Source organism: Schistocerca nitens, chromosome 4, assembly GCF_023898315.1.
Source record: "Schistocerca nitens isolate TAMUIC-IGC-003100 chromosome 4, iqSchNite1.1, whole genome shotgun sequence".
Classification (NCBI taxonomy): Eukaryota; Metazoa; Arthropoda; class Insecta; order Orthoptera; family Acrididae; genus Schistocerca; species Schistocerca nitens.
Window position 1 is genome coordinate 856,816,576 of NC_064617.1, and position 23,366 is coordinate 856,839,941.

The 23,366-nt window shown below is 39.6% G+C and overlaps 1 protein-coding gene across 1 annotated transcript in view; it reads right to left on the reverse strand.

Moving 5' to 3' along the window:
- Positions 1-219: 219 nt before the first annotated feature.
- LOC126251860 (beta-1,3-glucan-binding protein-like) overlaps positions 220-23,366 on the reverse strand; it is a 108,930-nt gene continuing 85,783 nt past the window's right edge. Inside the window, exons 5-8 of the mRNA XM_049952545.1 lie at positions 17,412-17,563; positions 16,019-16,118; positions 15,701-15,705; positions 220-531 (exon numbers count right to left, since the gene is read on the reverse strand). Of these exons, the coding sequence (XP_049808502.1) occupies positions 421-531; positions 15,701-15,705; positions 16,019-16,118; positions 17,412-17,563 (368 nt within the window). The 3' untranslated portion in view covers positions 220-420. The remainder of the gene's footprint in view (positions 532-15,700; positions 15,706-16,018; positions 16,119-17,411; positions 17,564-23,366) is intronic.

A 23,366-nucleotide genomic window follows, 5' to 3' on the forward strand; every position in this document is an offset into this window, starting at 1 on the left:
AAATCATCAGTGGCACAGCTGCGCACTTTCCTGAATCATCTAATATGATGAACGAAGTTAAATCCATGATTTTACTGCATGTGAGTGGCAGCCTGTCCTCATATTTTGTGAGCTGAATTCTTGAGCTGTAATGAATTACACATTAAGTAAACGAAAATTCACCATCACAAAACAGTTTACTTACACATTTTAATGAGTTTAATATATAATTTTCTTGTCTTTAAAAACCTTTATTTGCAACAGTCAGTGTACAGATGGGATTAGAAAGTATTGTTGCTAATTTAGAAAAAAAGGTACCGGGTTCCTGAAAATTTGAAAAACAAATTGATAATATTGCTGCATAATAAATCCTTCAGAGTGCTTAGCAAACGCTGAATCAGTTACACTGACTGTGTTGTGTGAGTTTTGCACTCAGTATTTTTAGAGAGCCCAGACCCTGACGTAATCAACCTGGAGGGAAGAAGCACCCCCTTCTTCGAGATTCCACGTGGGCAGCCACCTGTCACGCCCGTTCCAGAAGTCCGTAAGGGCCTGGAAATAAACAAACAGAACGCAGATACAGTGCACAGAATAGAACAGTGTAATTTAGTTAGATACTAAGTACGAGATAAAATTAAAAATCACGATTAGAGAGACTATAAACGAGATTTATGCATAGTTCTATCGAAAATGAAGCGAAAAAACGATGTACATGCTAAAACGAGAAAAAAATAAAAACGTTTTTGTGAAATTAAGTCCAGGTTCTCAATCAAAATGGTCTTGCAGACTAAGCGTAAGTAATTTTTGTCAAAAGTGGCCTAAACATAACTTTTGTGCGCCTATTTGGATTAGCCGTTTTGAATTTTGAAAATCCAACTTGAGATTTGTGTTCAGCGACATCAAAAATATATAATAACTTGTGGTTTTTATGAAAATTGAACTAATAATACATACAAAAGTTTTTCCTAAAATTTAAACAGGTTTTTCTCGAGAAAAGAGTTTTCAAAACTGCTTGCAGTATTAAATATAAAATGTTCCACCTATTAACTTCTACCTTTGATTCCTGAAAAGCAAGCACTTTTCTTGGGTGCTTATAGCAATAATATATGAAATTTGTTAATAGTAACTATTTTCTACAAAGCCATAACGAATGAAGAAAATCCTCAAAAATCGAACTCAAAGTTCTAGTTAGCACCACATCGTTAAGTTTAAGGTCATCTCATCGAAGTTAGTTATAAACTCGAGTAAACGTAACATAGTATCGACTGATGTTATCCATTTTAGATTTAAGATAATTCCTGACGAGCTAAACTGCCCACAGTCTGCTTACTTAAAACTTGCAAGCCCTTGATCAAACCATAATTACGGGCGCAATATTGCTTTTTTTGTATTGAAAATCTAAAATGATTTTCAAAGTATGATCAATCATAATTCTATAACAGATCCTCTGCAAGTCTTTTCATTGCCTCAAAAAACAAATTCCAAACTTTGCCTATTTTTTTACCCAATTGAATGAGAACCTGGCCTTAAGCTCCTACCGTGTTTGAAAAAGAAACAAAAAGTGAAGTTGGCCACTTTGCAACACGTACTTCTTTCTCACCAATACCATCCCTTGTAAGTTTTTTTTCCTCCTTTTAAATCTTTCGTCTTCTATTATAATTGTTGTGCGTGTTATACCCACAACATGTTAGAATAAGCATAGGAATACAGACTGCGAAGTTTGATTAAAATCAAATTTCAGTAACGTTTTTATGCTAAAGAAAAATGAACCGCCAATTTTTTTCTTTAATCTACATTTACTTCAGTGTTATTAGATTAACATAGAGATGAGGAAAAGAAATATAAAACAAAAAATTCAATAACCTTGAAATAGATGATTCATATTAATCGATCTCTTTACACATTTTCTTTTATTTTTTGAGCTAGACAGCAAAACAGTCAATATGGAGTCCCACATTGCATACAGAACACTGTTTCCTCACATTTTTCTTGCAAAGTGCATATTTTCTTTGTTTCCCCAGTGTTGCGCATTCAATTACATATCCGTTTCCAGAAGTCCTGAATTCAGTTGGAACACGTGAAAGGGACGATTTTGGGTATGATGGATGTCCTGCCCTTTTCGGATCAGAAGCAACAGGTGATTGAAGAAGATATTCCCTTACCACCATCCTCCAGAATTGAAGCAGTGGAATATTTTCATTCGAGAGGCAATATATGACGTAAGCGCGACCACCGCTACATCTAATGCATTGGTGAAAATGGTCAGTACCATTTCTTACCTTGAATTCTTGCACGATATTTCTGCACATTCCTGTCCAGTTTGTCCACTCCTACCATATGACTGTTATATTCTGAAGTCATTCTTGGCTGTGGAACTTGCACACCTTTATTCTCAGCTTTGCTCCATCCCTTCGCTTGGCTTACTGGATGCACTGTCTCATGGTTTGTCAAGAGCTTTACACAGTTGTTACCTTTCCACATTCCTGCCATTATCTCCGTATACCTTTCAAATCGATGGTCATATGCTCCACTTCTTCTTCATGCTGTTCTCAGGTTCTATAGGACAGTTATTCATTCGGTTCATAAAGGTAGTTCCAGTTGCCCTCTCATTTCTGAGAGCTCTTTCATCAAACGGAAGCTCGTGAAAAAGTTATGAAAATATATTTTGTGAAGTTCAAGAGTCTGCAGAAAGGAAATCATATTCAACGCAACTGATCCGCCAAGTCCCAGAACTGATACATCACTTGTATCCTTCGATTTTTCTTCATAGACTGACATATGGTAACAGAAACCGCTTTGAGAACAGCACGTGGCCCACTGTTTCAACCCATACCTCATTGATTTCCAGCGAATCAACCATTTTAGGTAATGGTGTCCATAATATCGTACCATTTACTCATAAATGCTCAGACCCTCGGAGAAAACTTGAAATGTCATGAAATTATCAAACGGACGAATTGTAAAAAGTTTATCCTTTTTGTCAGGTGGAATTCTGTTCATATGTGTGTTATCATTGAAATGAAGGTGGCGCTTTATTTCCAGATATCTGTTGCGATTCATGCACTGTGCTACACACCTTGTATCAAAGTCCTCATCTTCATTCCAGTATAGTTTCTCCTGTGGAAGAGCATGATATCCAGTGAAGAGTAGTATACCTATGAACTTTTTTATGCATCCTTTGGATAACTCGTAGCTATGATTGTTGTTCTGTGCAGCATATCGGATGCTTTCACTGAGAATCAATTTCAATACCTTTTCTCAAAGCATTCAACAGCAGATTTTCCTTTTAGTGCTGCTACCAAACTGGCTTTTCGCTGTTCAATTTTTGCTGTGTCAGGATAGGTTTTGGAGTAAGTCGCAACTTCTGTTGTCCAGTTAGAAGTGATAATAGCCTTCACTTTCTTCTTTCGTTAGCCTTCATGTTCCTCAATTTCCTTTTCTCCATTGACATGAATTTCCAAGGAACCTGGCACATCAGATGGAACAGAATTTCAAATATATTTTCGTCGATATCTTCACAGTCAGACATCTTATCTACACGATCTGGAGGGAGCTCGACAATGTCAATGGTCTCATTCACATCACCATGATCACCACAAGAAGCCATGAAGTTCGGGTCATTTACAATTTCTTCAATTTCCATCATAATAAGAGCTTCGTAGTGACTCATTGTGCCTGAGGAGCAAATAAAAGCGAAATAAAGTTTTACATAGAAACTGTCATGAGCCGCAAATGGGGATCGATGGTCACACATGTGTCATGCAAAAATGCAATAGATCTTTGAAATAAATGATCCATAAACATCTTTTCAAACCATTACAGAACATGACTGTACACAGATATTGGAATTTACTTACATAATAATGTAACTTACACTGTTTAGAAAATATGCAGCTCTTGTAACGCTGAAAAATGTAGCTTCTTCACAGAAATAAAAGTGTACAACTCACTCGTTTAACAACTGACGAAACTTCAATGCAAGCGATCGACAAAGGTGTATACAACAACGGGGAATGGTAGCATTAGCTGCCAGCATTATTAGAATTGCAAAATTTCCGTTACAAAGACAAATCCCCAAATGAGGATCATGGCACTTAATGGGTTAATATAAGACCAAATAAATTTACAAGAGACAGAACTATCAGTACACAAAACAGGTCAAAGGTCTGTTTGCGGAAGCAACGACAAAAACATGCCACATTTAAAAGAACGTAAAATCCCCAAGATTTACAGCGTTTTACACAAGCTCTAAATAATGCGTGGACTTCAATGCAAGATGCTTTAAATATTTTCCATAACTAAAATCTGCCTCTAAATCTTTCAGACTATCCAAAGAGATTCCGGTCCTATGGAAAGTACACCAGCGGCAAGGTACAATCAGTACCTTCACTGCGTGACAGCGATGGTAATTTTGTCTATGACAGTGACACTAAAGCGGAATTACTTATCATCGTTTTCCGAAATTCCTTCACCAAAGAAGAAGCAAATATCCCAGACTGCGAATCAAGAACAGCTGCCAGCATAAGCAACTTAGAAGTAGAAGCGACTTAATTCACTTAATAAAGGCAAGTCTTCTGGTCCACACTGCAAACCATCTAGGTTCCTTTTAGAGTGTGCTGATGTAGTAGCTCCATACTTATCGATCATATACAACCGCTTGCTCGACAAAAGGTCCATACCTAAGGACTGGAACGTTGCGCGGGTCAAACAATTACGAGAGGTAGGAAATAGAAGTAATCTGCTGAATTTCAGGCTCATATCACTGACGTCGATTCGCAGTGTACTCTTGAAACATGTACTGCGTTCGAACATTATGAACTACCTCAAAGAAAGCGATCTACTGGCATACAGTCAGCACGGATTCAGAAAGTATCATTCTACAGAAACACAACTGGCTCTTTATTCACACGAACTAATGAGTGCTTGAGAATGAGAGCGCTTTGTGATTTGTAATAATCTCAATACGTCATTTCAAACCTTTACAAAACATATCCTCTCAGACTTCCCTTGCAAAATTATGAAAAGAAAAAAGTTACATTTTCACTGTTCGTACTATGAAACTACCGCATCAGGCGTGAGATTGTAATTTATTATTTTCTTATTAGTAATTCCAATCGTACCACATTTTTCAGGCAGTACCCACATATACCACTGAATGAACCGCGCAATTACGTCATTGTACGATACTTAGTTCAAGAGATATGACGTCATAAACTTTGAGATGCTCGAGAAACTAGGTTTTGCTTGAAATGGAGCACAAATTACCCAGACTACACTCACCCTGTGTTCCATAATGAGTGCACTTAGCGACTTCCAGCAATCTTTAAACGAAATTTCAAACCTTTCCTAAACGTTTCCTCGCTTACATTGTTTCGTCAAATACTCATTTAATATATTAACTCATTTGTAAAGTAATCAGAGGTCTGAAGCTATTTTATACATGAGAGCTCGATTCTTTACAGGATCTCAGGTTTACACCTGTGTAAATAATATCTGCATATTATCAACATCTAGATGACTTCTCGGCAATTCACAATTAAGTTCCTAGCAGTGGATTCATCAAACCACCTTCAAGCTATTCCTCTACCATGCCATTCTCGAACAGATCACTGGAGAAACGAACACTTAAATCTTTCTGTGTTGACTCTGATTCCTCTTACTGTATTACAATGATCATTTCTCCCCATGCAGGCGGGCGCCAACAAAATATTTTCGCTTTGGAGGAGCAAGTTGATGATTGAAATTTTATGGGACGGTCCCGCCGCAGCAAAAAACACTTTTTTTTAATAACTGCTACCTCAATTCGCGTATCATAACAGTGGCACTCTCTCCGATATTTCTCTATAGTAACTTCTTTGCACTTTACCGATAGCCTCCGTCAATCCTGTATCATGCAGATCCCACACTACGCAGCAATACTCCAGCAGAGGACGGATCAGTAGTGAAGGCAGTCTCTTTAGCAGACTTACTGCGTCTTGTAACTGTTCTGCCATTAAATCGTAGTCTTTTGTTTTGTTTTCCCACAATATTATCTATGTGATTGTTCCAGTTCAAGTTATTCTTAACTGTAGTCCCTACGTATTCAGCTAAATTTAGATTTGTCATTTATCGTGTAACTGGAATTTTGCGGACTCCATTTGTAACACCCATTTTCTACCTATTTTGTATCTGTGTCGATATTTTTATGTCCGTTTGTACTGTTGCTTATGTAGAATGTTGTATCTGTTATGAAAATTCTTTGACTATGTATACCTATTTTAATTATGTGAAGTTTTGAACGATGTTGTTGCTTATGGTTTTAGATAACTAATGGAATGATTGTTACACTCCTGGAAATTGAAATAAGAACACCGTGAATTCATTGTCCCAGGAAGGGGAAACTTTATTGACACATTCCTGGGGTCAGATACATCACATGATCACAGTGACAGAACCACAGGCACATAGACACAGGCAACAGAGCATGCACAATGTCGGCACTAGTACAGTGTATATCCACCTTTCGCAGCAATGCAGGCTGCTATTCTCCCATGGAGACGATCGTAGAGATGCTGGATGTAGTCCTGTGGAACGGCTTGCCATGCCATTTCCACCTGGCGCCTCAGTTGGACCAGCGTTCGTGCTGGACGTGCAGACCGCGTGAGACGACGCTTCATCCAGTCCCAAACATGCTCAATGGGGGACAGATCCGGAGATCTTGCTGGCCAGGGTAGTTGACTTACACCTTCTAGAGCACGTTGGGTGGCACGGGATACATGCGGACGTGCATTGTCCTGTTGGAACAGCAAGTTCCCTTGCCGGTCTAGGAATGGTAGAACGATGGGTTCGATGACGGTTTGGATGTACCGTGCACTATTCAGTGTCCCCTCGACGATCACCAGTGGTGTACGGCCAGTGTAGGAGATCGCTCCCCACACCATGATGCCGGGTGTTGGCCTTGTGTGCCTCGGTCGTATGCAGTCCTGATTGTGGCGCTCACCTGCACGGCGCCAAACACGCATACGACCATCATTGGCACCAAGGCAGAAGCGACTCTCATCGCTGAAGACGACACGTCTCCATTCGTCCCTCCATTCACGCCTGTCGCGACACCACTGGAGGCGGGCTGCACGATGTTGGGGCGTGAGCGGAAGACGGCCTAACGGTGTGCGGGACCGTAACCCAGCTTCATGGAGACGGTTGCGAATGGTCCTCGCCGATACCCCAGGAGCAACAGTGTCCCTAATTTGCTGGGAAGTGGCGGTGCGTCCCCTACGGCACTGCGTAGGATCCTACGGTCTTGGCGTGCATCCGTGCGTCGCTGCGGTCCGGTCCCAGGTCGACGGGCACGTGCACCTTCCGCCGACCACTGGCGACAACATCGATGAACTGTGGAGACCTCACGCCCCACGTGTTGAGCAATTCGGCGGTACGTCCACCCGGCCTCCCGCATACCCACTATACGCCCTCGCTCAAAGTCCGTCAACTGCACATACGGTTCACGTCCACGCTGTCGCGGCATGCTACCAGTGTTAAAGACTGCGATGGAGCTTCGTATGCCACGGCAAACTGGCTGACACTGACGGCGGCGGTGCACAAATGCTGCGCAGCTAGAGCCATTCGACGGCCAACACCGCGGTTCCTGGTGTGTCCGCTGTGCCGTGCGTGTGATCATTGCTTGTACAGCCCTCTCGCAGTGTCCGGAGCAAGTATGGTGGGTCTGACACACCAGTGTCAATGTGTTCTTTTTTCCATTTCCAGGAGTGTATATAATGTACTGCAAATGACTTGGTCCACAGTTAGGGAACGTAGGGTTGAATGTAGAAGATGCGGGGAAGCCCCGCAGCTAAGGAAGTAGCCTGGCAGAGTAGAAAAGATGTTGTCGCGCAAGTGGAAACTCGTCCTTTGTGAAGGGTAAGGAGTCTGGGCTGAGCAGTGCTGTGGTTCACGTCTCGTTAGCGGTAGCGGACCATTGTAGCTCATATTTTTGGAATTTTGAGGTCAGAAGAGCTTAAGGGCAGTATTCATGAGCCTCGGATGCTGCATTTGGTGATACCATTATCATGGCATGGTTTTGGCCCTATAAAAATATAATTCTGACGCCAAGAAGATCAGTGACAGGGCAGGAACACTAGTACTGTCACGACTGCATCGTCATCATGTTATCAGTCACTGCAAATTAGGCCACCAGTGCCACAAGCGTTCCACGAAATCGTTTATATTTAGCAGTCTGTAAATGGAACGGGTATTTGTCAAATTTGGTTGATTTTAATAATAATCGTAGTGTTGCTGAAAACTCTTATCTTACACAAGTGAGTATCCCAAATCACAAACCTGGATAGGAATCCTATCCTAGTGAATTTAAATCCGAGTGGCCTAATTTATTATGGAAAGACTTATTCGGCAGCTGCAAAAATAGTTTTGACTGCTTTCTAATGTGTGGAGTTACAGTGTTTAAAGTTCAGTTTTATAATTTCAGAAATACTCCATTTCCAGTGCAAATTTAAACCTATCTGCAGTCATTTCCTTAAATAATTTGCCTTACTTGAAAAGCTGCCTGGAAATAGTAAATTTAATTTGAAATGAAAAAATTATTAATTGTTGCATTTATGCACTTTGATCAGTATTACAAAGTTTTATCAGTGTTCATCTCATGAGAAAGTGATTGAACTTGAATTTAATGGTGTGTTGGCATTTGCTCAGCCAATTATTTTTTGAATATGTTAAAAGACTGCTTATCAAACCACATTTGCTATTTAAAGAGTTATAGTTTGCTGTTCGTTACATAATTAATAATGAAGCAAAGCTAAGACTCTTCAGAGCCAGTGTAGTCAGATTTGCATTCTGTTTAATTGCTTCAAACCGAGTTTAAGAAAGAAATATTTACTGTGTTAGCTGTTCTATTGCAAGATGGTTAATGCATAGGCATAGAGACCCTCTACTAAGCAATAAAGTTATAGAGTATGATCATTAACAGACCATTTGATTTAAATCAGTATTGCTACTAGTTTCATGTGTGTTAGTGCTTGGTTCTATAAACTGCTGCATCTAGTTCATTTTAGGTACGTGTTTTTGAGAGGCATATGTTACTGTTTGCTATTTCATTGAACATCTGTTAGTCTGACTCACTAGTTACTAGCTAATAGCGCTAGTTAGTAGCAAAGATGGTGGCTCGTACAGAAGTTTTAGTAAGTGGCTCCGTGAAAAACGCCTATATCATGAATATAAAGTGGATTTATGTAGTGAAAGACATTTAAATGGTATTTGACTATGTTCAGTGTGCCAAAAATGGATTCATTCGAAGTGTATCTCACGTTTCGACGAAGAAAACACAAAACGCGTTTGTGGTGTAACTGACAGCTGTTCGCGAATGGCGTATTTACAAAAACATGGTAATGCACATGAAGGAAAGGTAGTTTCTACATTAGAACAGGACTTATTGTGAGCAAACCAATAGGTAAGTAATCTGGAAACAGTGATAAATGATATCAAAAAAGAACAAAAAGTGGAAAATGAGCCGTTTTCTATGCCTAAAAAAAGCTGGTGTGTGAAACAAAACGAAAAACGTTCGAACTGAAAACAACGAACAAATATGATCCGCTAGATTAAAATGAAGATACAGTCAACCAGGGAAATAAGAAAAATGATTTCACATCTCCAAGAAGTACCTGGAAGAAGCGAGAAAATATTAAACATTCGCGAAATCTTGCACCAAGTGAGAAAAATAAGTAAGGTGATGTTTACATATTTTCAACTAGCCACGGAATAGGCTTAGCAGGTATTATGGCCACTATGGAAACTAAACTAAAGGTAACTGGTTTTACCCATCCTGGCGCACCTGTAGATGAATTTCTAAAAGACTGTGAAACAACAGTTCAAAAGATTCCAAATGGGTCATTATTGGGGGAGGAAACGATTTATATAAGAACGAAAGAGTAAATGCAACCAGGGCTGTAAGAGAATCTTTAGGAAAACTTATACATTCCGATGTATATGTCGTAAGCATTCCACGCAGGCATGACCTGATAGAAGTTTCATGTGTAAACAGAGAAATCGTTAACATAAACAGAAAATTGAGGAAGATATGTAGCTTTTTCTCTAATGTTACATTTATTGAAGCGACAAAACTCAGTGAGAGAACATTTCACAAAGCATGGCCTGCACACAAACAACTATAGTAAACAAATTCTGTGCAAAGAGATATTAGAAAAAATTAGCAGCACAGAAGAACAGGCACATAGGCCTATACCATTGTCATTGAGGGAATAAATAGAATATACAATACTATATCCAGTAACAGAGTTAAAACAACCACAAGATGAAAGAACAGAAGAGAAAACATCACTCTGCCCTGCAAAGGAGGGAAAAGCAGTGTCATCATCAGCAGAAAAAGAAGCAGTGTCAACACCTGCAGAAGGAATAGTGTCGTCATCTGCAGGTGAAGAAGCTGTGACAGAGATCACTCAGGCAAGGTACGACAGAGGAGAAACAACAAAGAAGAAAAAGCATCTCAAGGAGCAGGACTTTTTGTACCTGTAGGCGCCATAGAAAATAAAAACATCAACACAAGTATTTCTAATATAAGAATCTTGCAGCAGAATGTACAGCATGCATCTAGTAAATTAGAACAGATAGAAGTACTTGTAGCTTCAGAGTTACCACATATATTTATTATGTCAAAACATGGGCTGCAAGAAAATGAAATTAATGTTTACAACATACAGGAATATCAAAAAGTTGCTACTTTCTGCAGATTTGAACATAAGGGCGGAGGGATGGCAGTCTATGTACACAGTAAAATAGAGGTTATCATTCCATAATCAGTAGACAACTGTACATAAATGCTGTTTGAAACTGCAGCAATACAGACAACATATTATGGGGGAAAAGATGTGATTATAGGTATCTACAGGTCACCAAACAGTCAGATAAATGGATTTCTAAAAGAATTAGAAGTACTGTTCGATAAGGCTGGCAGGGAATTTCTTATATGATTGTAGCTGGTGTCCTAAATATTAGCACACTAAAAGACAACTGTTATACAAGGAGTTTTCAAGATCTGATTAAAACTTTTGCACTTTATTTAGCAGTAGACAGTCCCACGAGATACTGTAAAAATACAGGAACATTAATAGGTCACGTGATCACTAATGTACAAAAGAGCAGGCAGACAGTACAGGTCATAAACACGACGATTGCAGACCACTATGGGGCAGTAGTTGAATTAGCAGGCAACATAAGAAAGCCAGAAAAAATATTTACAGAGATTAGACAAACTAAGCAAACAAACATAGATAGGCTACAAAGGCTATTGGAAACCAAAGACTTCAGTGAAATATACTTAACAGAAAACCTAGATAAACGATGGGAATCATTCTGCAAAACGTTAAGGGCATTAGATAGATGTTGCATGTACATTAGTACATAGAGAAATAAATAAGAATAAGAATAAAAATGAGTCACACTAGAGATAAAAAAGAAAATGGGCGAGGTGAAAAGCATGTTTGAAGATTGTCAGTTAAGGCCAACCCAAGAAAATAGGGATGCATAAAGGGGAAAGAAGAAAAGATACAAGAGATTAAATCGACATATTAAGAAAACAAGATAGCAACCTAAACAAATATCACTAAGACCATATGGTCTCTCATAAATGAAAAGAGGAAAGGTGTAGGGTGGAATACACTGATAATATGGCACTTGAGGTAAATGGGAGGGAACTCAGATATGCACAAAATGTCAGCAATATTTTTAAACAAACATTATATGAAGTTGTGGACAAATTAATAACTCAAAATAATACTACCAAAATAAACGCCATAAACATCCCATATGAGACAAAATGCTTATTTCTGACCCCAACTAATGAATGAGAAATTGTAAAAATAGCATATAGTTTAAAAACAAAAAAAACTGAGGGACTAGATGGTATTTCCTCTAAACTAATTAAATGCTGTTTACGATGGGTAGTAAAGCCATTAGCCTGTCTGATAAACTTATCTATAGAAAAAGGAATATTTCCAATGTGCGTGAAAATGAGTAAAGTAATCCCTATACATAAAGGAGGCTGCAAGAAAATCAAGGAAATTACAACCTATAACTATTAAATCTGTACTCTCTAAAATAATAGAAACCATAATAAAAGAGAGAATATTAAATTTTATACAAACATGCAATATTCTCAACGAGAAACAACATGGATTCAGAAAGTGTAAATCTACCAAAACAGCAATAGCTGTATTCATAACATTTGTACCTAAAGAACTTGATGAACAGAAGAATGTCTGTGGGATGTTCCTGGTCGTATCTAAACATTTGATTGTGTACATAATGACATCCCATTAGAAAATCTTCATTGTTATGGTATAAGGGAGAAAGCAGTAGACATCATTAAATCGTTTTAGGAAAATAGAAAGCATTTTGTGGAAATAAAGCAAAAAGTGAAAAATAATATCACAAATGTCTTTCGAAATTTTGAAATTGTAAAATAAAGAGTTCCTCAAGGATCCATCCTTCGTCCACTACTTTTCATTTTGTATGTCAATGATATGCCCAAATCAGTATCTGATAATGTAGTCATGTATGCAGATGACACTTCATTTGTTGTTACCAGTTCTACAACAGATGACCTGCAAGAGAATGCTTCGCTAAATATGAAAAGTGGAAACAATTATTTCAGGGAAAACAATCTCTTTATAAATGGAAATAAAACAATATACATGCAGATAAATGCAAATAAAAAACACGCTTTGGGCAATATCACAGTCAGGCTTGGAGACCTAGAACTAAATGAGACAGACAGCTATAAATTTCTAGGTGTAACAGTGGCTATGTATATGATATGGGAGCATCAAAATAATAACATGTGCAGCAAAGTAGGTTGGAGCATATTTCTGATGAGAAAAATGTCAAAGCCAGTAAACAAACACACTCTATAAACAATGTAGTATGGACTAATCCATTCACACCTTTCATATAGCATCCTGGCTTGGGGAAATGCTACAAATGTGCACAAAGGATATGACGATTACAAAAGAGAGCCCTACGATGCTTCGCGAAAGTATCACCTAGAGAACCCTGCAGCAATAAATTCAGGGAGCTCAAAATTTTAACAGTAGCATCACAAACAATTATCCACTTAAAAATTAACTGCACTGCATTGCTAAACAGAGAATATCATGGACATAATACAAGAATATAAATGACTACAATATAGAAGGAAGTCGGCTAAAATTAACAGACAAAGAACCGGTAAATGCTGGGCGCATACTGTACAACAGTTTACCAGAATGTGTAAAGATGATAGAGAGTATGTCTCATTTTAAAATAAAATTAAAAAGACATCTGATCAATATTTGCCCTTACAGTGTTAATGAATACCTTGAAGTAAAAAATTAAATAGTGTCAGTATAGATTTTTTTATTGTGTGCTTTAATGACATTTTCTGTGAAAATTCTATAAAATATATGCATGTGTACTATCATTTTGTAATTAGCTATTTATATTTGCGATTTATGTACACATGAAGTGTCAAATATCTTTGTCTGAAATGATCTACGGACGAGTAAAGAATAAAGAATTTATCTGCAAGGTTAGGTTACTATGTTGTAGTGTGAATAGATACAAGGAAAGAGTTTAGTGTTCACAAGGAAGGTTAGGTTAGCCTTAACAATGCCTTCTGCTTTATTATATTGCTTGACACAAGAATGCCTAATTAGGCTGCTGACCGATATTAATATGTAATGCTATAACTTGCTGTTGCGCTGGAAGTACGTCTGTTCCCTGACCCACTTGTTTACTGTTACTTATACTCTGCTGGAGCGTTTCGGAAACGAATCCCAGTTTGATTGTTCTGTTTGCATTAGGTTATCTCACGGTCACTACTTCTTAAAAATTCCTCGTCGAGGTATGAGGTTAGCATCGATTGTCGTTTAAGGCGACCGGTGTTACCGTTACACTTTTAGTACTCACGTAGATGACTTCGCACTTTTCATTATTTAGAGGGAATTGCCGCTTTTCGCACCATGCAGATATCTTATCTAAATCGTTTTGCAATTTGTTGCCGGCCGAAGTGGCCGTGCGGTTAAAGGCGCTGCAGTCTGGAACCGCGAGACCGCTACGGTCGCAGGTTCGAATCCTGCCTCGGGCATGGATGTTTGTGATGTCCTTAGGTTAGTTAGGTTTAACTAGTTCTAAGTTCTAGGGGACTAATGACCTCAGCAGTTGAGTCCCATAGTGCTCAGAGCCATTTTTTGCAATTTGTTTTGATCATCTGATGACGGTAAATGACACCATTATCTCCAAACAATCTAAAGAGTGCTGCTCTAATTGACTCTTAAATCGTTTATATCAGTTAGGAACAGCAGAGGGGTTGTAACACTTCCTTTGGCGAACGCCAGGTATCACTTTGGTTTTATTCGATGACTTCCCGTCAGTTATTTCGAACTGCGACCTTTCTGACATGAAATCACCAATTCAGTCGCACAACTGAGACTGTACTCCATATACTAAAGCTGTGTGGCTACCTTTGGCTAAGTCTTTTTTTTTTTTTCGAGGTAAATCATAATGTTCGAGCACAGTATATGTTCCAAAATCCTATTGCAAATCGACGTTAGTGATATGGGTCTGTAACCTAACGTATTGCTCCTATTTCCTTTTATTGCGTGTCACCTTTGCAACTTTCCAATCTTTGGGTACAGATCTACATCTACATCCATACTACGCACGCCGCCTGACGGTGTGTGGCGGAGGGTACTTTGAGTACCTCTATCGGTTCTCCCTTCTATTCCAGTCTCGTATGGTTGGTGGAAAGAAAGATTGTCGGTATGCCTCTGTGTGGGCTCTAATGATCTCTCTGATTTTATCCTCATGGCCTCTTCGCGAGATATACGTAGGAGGGAGAAATATACGGCTTGACTCCTCGGTGAAGGTATGTTCCCGAATCTTTCTGCAAGCGAGCAGTGTATACATTGCTAAGTACGGAGCTATTGTATCAGCATACTCTGACAGCAACCTAACCGGTGTACAACCTGGATGCGACGCCTGGCCTTTATTAATTGATTTAAGCTACTTGACTATACCGAGTATATCTACGTCTAAGTTATGTGTGTTAGAATTTGTTCTTGATTCGATTTATGGAATATTTACTTAGTCCTGTTTGGTGAAGGAATTTTGGAAAACGGTTTTTAGTAAGTCTTCTTTAGTAGTACTGTTATCAATGCCATTAACATTGCCATCGCGCAGTGAAGGTACTGATTGTGTCTTGCCGCTAGTGTACTTAACATACAAGTAGAGCCCATTTGGATTTCCTGACAGATTTCGAGACAGTATCGCTGTGGAAAGTATTTAAAAGCATCTCGCCTTGAGATACAGGAACAAAGAAATTAGACGAACTCTTTCATACATTCCAAAATAATGTTCTCTGGAGGAAACAATGAGTGAGGTGACAGTGATCAGCACGCTGGACTCGTATTCTGGAGGACAATGGTTCAAAACCCCCGTTCGACCATCCAGATTTAGGTTTTCCGTGATTACCCTAAATAGCTCCAAGCAAATACAGGGATGGTTCCTTTGAAAACTACCACGGCCGATTTCCTGTCCCCATATTTTCGAAGTCCGAGCTTGTGCTTCGTCACTATGACCTCGACGTCGACGGGATGGTAAACTCTAACCGTCCTTTTTCTTCTGGTGGAAACAGAATACTAATTAAAAAATTACGTAAATTTCAGGCATCAGCGAAATGGACAGTTGCTGTCGTTCCGCTCGTGGCAATCGTGGAGTGTTTGTTACCTCCTGGATGAGGGATAAAGAATTACTGTCCGCTACAAACTCACTTTTGTAAACCTTTACATGGTGGCTGTGACTTTTCGAAGCCACCATTTTCAATTGTTAAAAAATAATGTCAGTGATATGTATGTGCATAATGTTTGATGTAATGATAAAATCTTTCATCTCTGACATTTGCACACCAGGTTTCATGAATGTATGGCTTGCCATCTTCCACTGTTGGGAGAAATTTGCGCACTAGATAACCCTATTACAATGCATATTATTAAAAAAATACGTGACGTATTGATCCATGGTTTGTTTCCTCCAGCATTCAGTGCGTAGTCAGGGAAGTACCCGTTTGTTCCTCCAATAGCCAAGTTAATGATGATGTAGTACTGAAAATATTTTACACAGGTGAGTATGTGCTATCATAAAAATGAAGGTCACAACTAAATGACTTAGAAATATAGATCTAAAACAGTTACCGTGCCGCAAAACATTTATAAAAACCGTATTTTTATATGTGATGGGCTCGTATATTCGCCTATGGAAGTTGTGGAAATAATATATTATCGATGAATTTTATATTTATTACTACTTCTATATATTTATGATGTTTGTTAAATGTGCTTGAATGTTCTCAGACCCTAATGAAACACTTCTGTTCATAAGTAATTCCAGTAATAAGATTAGACAGGACAGCTCACGTTTGTCTGATAAAAGGACGTAAGTCTCTCGTATGCACGATGAAAAACGCAAAACCTACAAATGCAACGTATATGTGAAACCATTCCATTTTTTATTTAGTGAAGTATAGTAATATCTTTGAATGAAAGTAAGAAGTGTTAGAACACATTTCAAAGCCCTCTGTCACGATCATGTTCTGAGCAAAGGAATCTGCAGCAATATGTGAACTTCTACATATTCAGGGATCTTCCAGGCAATTCCTCTTGATATGGTGTGAGACAGATTAGCAATATCTGTTGCCTAAATATCTTGTGTACTGCTTTCCTCGCAAGGAAACTACATTTTCTTCAGAATCTTTTCGCTCCTGTTTCTTTTTCAGCTTTGTTATTACCTGTTCGTGAAAGTAAATGCCACACATCACGTTTATCATTTGCCGCTATGCTCAATCACTTATTCACCACATTTCAGATTGCTTATTCATCTTTGCGTTTTCAGTGGATAGCAGGATGTCTACAGATAAAACTTGAGCATCGTAATTTACTATCTTGTACTGAAACGCAAAGCTATTTGAAATATATACGTGATGTAATTTACATTGCAGTATATCTGTCGACTGCTTAGGAAGCGTGGAACTGAAGTTATAGCTTCTATTCCTCGCATATGAACACAATACTGCATAATCTTTGAACGACATTTCCCTTCACTATTACTGTCTCCGGGTCTGACTGACTCTTTCTATAGTCTAAGAAATTGCATACTTATAACTTCAGTGATGTTTCCTTTGATACACATTCCTTCTTCATTGTAATGCCACATACTATGGACCACAAAGAGTGTTCAAATTTCGCCTCTAATGATTTAGTCATATGTATAGTCAAAGACCAGTTTGAGAAGCTACTGAAAGAAGCTAGATAAGTATCATAAGGTCGTAAGAACCTTAAATGTGAACTGAGTGTATGCCTCACAAAAAGAGGCGAAGTCAGAAATTTATTGTGTCTTACCTCTTGATCGAAAGGAGCCATTTTAGTAGCAAATCTCCATGGGTTGTCAGCCGCTGGTAGATCTGTATTAAATCCTCCATAGCTCCAGAAACCTTCATCTGTAGGAGTAACCGTTCCTATTTCGGTACCATCAATGCTGAACTTCATGTAGTCTGTAAATTACAAAGAAAAACCTACTAAAAGCTGAAATAATGGTACAAACATGGAGTAATGATATGACAAAACGTAACGACTGAATGAAGGTATTTGACCTCTAAAAAAGTGTGAGAAATAAATACATATTAAACGTACATTATAATAAAGTACAATACAATAATATTAGCTTGAGAATGCAACTGTCACTAGAATTTTATCACAAAGAACATAAATGTGGTATTATATAGTTTGAAATGTCAAATAGCTGCACTTAAATAGCAGACTTTTTCGTATGTCATATACAATAGACTCTGTTTCACTTCTACAGCGGTAATGGAGGCTGATCATTTCAATAGGAGTAGGTTATTTCTGCTAAAATAAAATAAAATAAAAATTCAATTGTGATAACTACTCAAACTGTATACGAAGGATTTTTTTCTTAGACTCTCGCACAACTGTTGAAAATCTGAGCAAGGGAACTTTTTAATATGTAAAACATTTCTTTCCTTTCCGTATGTAGAACTTTGCATCACGAGTACAATAAGTGTACAAAATATTTTGATGATGTGTCAGAATTTCTTAAAGACAACATCGCCTCATGAAGGTAATTGAGATTTAAAGATCCACGGACTAAGGTCCACTGAAAAATACTTCCTTTCTCCCATGTTTACTTATCTGCAGCTGATTAAACGAATGATAATGAAGTGTGTGGCACCGGTGAAAGGTGAAGATAAGATATCCGGCGGTAGATGGTGATACATTATTAGGAAATACCTGAGATTATGTCTTCATCATAATCGTTTGCGTAATAATATGTAACACATTCAGTAAAGCAACCAATATAATTCAATACAGCATAGACTTTACGAAGTTTTGCTCGCTCATGTTCATTATTGACATATATTCGTTGATTTCAACCCAATAACCTACCATTTCTTACGAATGACAAAAAATTTCTGCATTTTCAGAAAAAATAAATTTGTTTAAAAACAGCTTTCTTAATATTACATCTACAGTTTCTGCATAACTGAATTACAAGAAACGTGTACCTACGTTTGAAGAAGAAAGAGGGAATTACGAGATGATATACTACTAGAAATGGTGAGTGCGATATGAAATTAATAAAATATCTAACAGGTAGCGAGTAGACTGCCACGCCTTCAGGAAGCAAAGTGTTAACTGACATGAAACTTCCTGGCAGATTAAAACTGTGTGCCGGACCGAGACTCGAACTCGGGACCTTTGCCTTTCTCGGGAAAGTGCTCTACCAACTGAGCTACCCAAGCACGACTCACGCCCCGTCCCCACAGCTTCACTTCTGCCAGTACCTCGTCTCCTACCTTCCAAACTTTACAGAAGCTCTCCTGCGAACGTTGCAGAACTAGCACTCCTGAAAGAAAGGATATTGCGGAGACATGGCTTAGCCACAGCCTAGAGGATGTTTCCAAAATGAGATTTTCACTCTTCAGCGCAGTGTGCGCTGATATAAAACTTCCTGGCACATTAAAACTGTGTGCTGGACCGAGACTCGCACTCGGGACCTTAACCTTTCGTGGGCAAGTGCTCTACCAACTTTGTGGACGGGGCGTGAGTCGTGCTTGGGTAGCTCATTTGTTAGAGCACTTGCCCGCGAAAGGCAAATGTCCCGAGTTCGAGTCTCGGTCCGGCACACAGTTTTAATCTGTCAGGAAGTTTCATATCAGCGCACACTCCGCTGCAGAGTGAAAATCTCATTCTGTTAACTGATACTTTAAATGGTGAGATGCTCCGTTGAGGAGTTTTGTGGTAGTCATGCAATTCATTTTATAAATATCGTCCTTTATGCACAATACTGCTGTCTTCAGAGTGGCAGAAGTACTTAACTTCTTTGTTATAAAAGAAATTCCCAGCCATTGAAATTAGATGAAACAAAATATATGCAATTGTTTACTACCAAAGTCTTACCTGATCGTTACCAATAGCCGCATGGGAGGAAATCAACAAAATTTAATAAAAAAAGAATTACCTAAATGTTTAAGTGTTTGTACTGATACGAACCATAACCGGATTTGCAGATCTCCTTAAACTTCTACGTTCTGCTACTTTTGCACTAAGGATGATACCAGAGTGGAGATGAATTATAAAAAAAATCACACACTTTTCCTTAGTTGACTCATTGATTTCTTGTGGTGACATCAACTCCTCACGAGGGAAAGTGTTTGTTCACAGACGCCTGTTATGCGGTTAGTATGTGGTGTCCAGTCTAGAGCATTTTGTGAACAGCAGTTTAAACAATAATTGCCCGTATTGAGAACAGCCTTACCGAACATTAACTTCCTTATGAGGTTTGTTGTCAACATTCTACGACACTTGGGAATCAACCATAACAGGGATGTGGAAATGGGTTATAATTTCTTGAATAATTGAAAAAACCTGATTGCAAAGAATAGTTGAGAAAAATTTTGAAGGTAATTTATGAATCTGTGCACAGTCTTGGGTGAACTTTAACTGATACCAAGAGCAACAGACCTTGAATATCATTTACATTCAGGGTAAATAAACATAATTCGCATTACCTATTTCTGCTTCTAGTAGTGTGCGGTACCAAATAATCACAGCAGCCATTGAAATTATCGATGTGTCTATAAGTTCTTAAACACACGAAGCACAATACTTTTGGCATAAGTAAACCAAGTTCAACAGGTGCCTATCAAGTCTGAGGCGCTGCCTTCACATTAATTCCATTGTGTTTAGTCTTGAGGGTGACAATGTCGATGCAGGAACGCTCCTCCAGATATAGCGTGAACTATTCTTGCCTGCACCGAACCTCTTCGTGTAGAATCTCGGCGGCGAGCGAAATAATGAGCCGATAGGAGTTGAACTTATAACCGTGCGAATAAACACTCATTTCGTAACAACTTTTTATAATACTTTTAATGAACTGTTAAAATACACATTTTTAACAATGCTGGTACGACGGATCCAAGCACACGTCCGTACGCTACCACTTCCCGAAACAAAAAGGTGAAGATACATGAATTAATAACTTGAAGAGCGTATTTATTACTTTGTTTCATACAGATATTTAACGATGTATCAAAACATTGTCCTTGCCACAAAACAACTCGTTAATTTACTTTTGGCGGTGTCTTTGATTCATAGCTCATTCAGTTTACATATAGCTTATACAGGGTGGTTCACCAGATATGCAAATATTGTAAAATGTTATTCTACAAATAAAACTAAAGAAAAAAGTTCAGAGAAACATAGGTACGCAAATGTTTGGTTACGGAGTTACGGCTAATAAAAGATTTTGCCTGAAATTTAGCAACTTCGCTAATATGATTCCATCGCGAAACTGTGCGAAGTTAAAGTAAAACACGATTTCCATTTATCTTGTTGTTATTGGTCTGATGAATCTAATAAAACAGGTCCCAGACATGTATCTGCAGTAGTTTTCCAGAACATCCAGTGAAGCAAAGATTTTTATCGAAGTAAATTTGTTTACTTTCCATTTAGAAACGTTTATGTCATTGTTGGCAACCGTTAGTGAGTTGTTTCGGCCGTTTCCTAATCTTGAAACAAATTAGTTTTCTGTATTGTTCAGTGAAAGAACATAATAACAACAGTGTATTTAAGTGAAACCACATAGTAACTGTTGTAGTTTGTAGATTATTTATGAAATAGGGATACCTTTCAAATTTACAACAGAGGAATACGCCGATATGGTGTATCTTTATGGCAAATGTGACGGTAATGCTGGTTCTGCAGTTAAAGAATATTGCGTACATTGTCCAACTCGGATTCCGAATGCACGAACCATTAGCGGAGTATTTCGAATGTTACGGGAGACAGGTTCTCTACCTAGCGTTCATAATCTGTACGAGTGCTCGATACGTGAAGACGATGATGAGGATATTATGGACGATGTTGAACGTAGCCCGGGTACCAGTACCCGCCATATCTCTCAACGATTAGACATTTTACAATCTAAGGTATGGCGTACACTGAAGTACAATAATTTGTATCCTTTCCATAAACAAAGTGCATCATTTACATCCCAGAGATACTGCCCTTTGCTTGGAGTTGTGCAACTGGTTAAATACTAATTGGCAGTTACACAAATACTTTTTATTTACTGATGAGGCACAATTTACTCGAGATGGTATAAACTACACTCCTGGAAATGGAAAAAAGAACACATTGACACCGGTGTGTCAGACCCACCATACTTGCTCCGGACACTGCGAGAGGGCTGTACAAGCAATGATCACACGCACGGCACAGCGGACACACCAGGAACCGCGGTGTTGGCCGTCGAATGGCGCTAGCTGCGCAGCATTTGTGCACCGCCGCCGTCAGTGTCAGCCAGTTTGCCGTGGCATACGGAGCTCCATCGCAGTCTTTAACACTGGTAGCATGCCGCGACAGCGTGGACGTGAACCGTATGTGCAGTTGACGGACTTGGAGCGAGGGCGTATAGTGGGCATGCGGGAGGCCGGGTGGACGTACCACCGAATTGCTCCACACGTGGGGCGTGAGGTCTCCACAGTACATCGATGTTGTCGCCAGTGGTCGGCGGAAGGTGCACGTGCCCGTCGACCTGGGACCGGACCGCAGCGACGCACGGATGCACGCCAAGACCGTAGGATCCTACGCAGTGCCGTAGGGGACCGCACCGCCACTTCCCAGCAAATTAGGGACACTGTTGCTCCTGGGGTATCCGCGAGGACCATTCGCAACCGTCTCCATGAAGCTGGGCTACGGTCCCGCACACCGTTAGGCCGTCTTCCGCTCACGCCCCAACATCGTGCAGCCCGCCTCCAGTGGTGTCGCGACAGGCGTGAATGGAGGGACGAATGGAGACGTGTCGTCTTCAGCGATGAGAGTCGCTTCTGCCTTGGTGCCAATGATGGTCGTATGCGTGTTTGGCGCCGTGCAGGTGAGCGCCACAATCAGGACTGCATACGACCGAGGCACACAGGGCCAACACCCGGCATCATGGTGTGGGGAGCGATCTCCTACACTGGCCGTACACAACTGGTGATCGTCGAGGGGACACTGAATAGTGCACGGTACATCCAAACCGTCATCGAACCCATCGTTCTACCATTCCTAGACCGGCAAGGGAACTTGCTGTTCCAACAGGACAATGCACGTCCGCATGTATCCCGTGCCACCCAACGTGCTCTAGAAGGTGTAAGTCAACTACCCTGGCCAGCAAGATCTCCGGATCTGTCCCCCATTGAGCATGTTTGGGACTGGATGAAGCGTCGTCTCACGCGGTCTGCACGTCCAGCACGAACGCTGGTCCAACTGAGGCGCCAGGTGGAAATGGCATGGCAAGCCGTTCCACAGGGCTACATCCAGCATCTCTACGATCGTCTCCATGGGAGAATAGCAGCCTGCATTGCTGCGAAAGGTGGATATACACTGTACTAGTGCCGACATTGTGCATGCTCTGTTGCCTGTGTCTATGTGCCTGTGGTTCTGTCAGTGTGATCATGTGATGTATCTGACCCCAGGAATGTGTCAATAAAGTTTCCCCTTCCTGGGACAATGAATTCACGGTGCTCTTATTTCAATTTCCAGGAGTGTATTTACATAACGAGCACGTATGATCTGAAGCAAACCCACATGCAATTTCCAGCAGCGATTTAGCACGAAAATGTTGTGTGGTATACTCAACACACACTCTACTGGATCATTCATTTTCCTAGGACGTCTAACTGGCGAGACGTACTTACAGTTCCTTCAATAAGAAATGCCGCGCTTGCTCAAAGATGTTTCACTTGCTACGTGACTGCAAATGTATTTTCAATATGAGGGCGCGCCTCCATT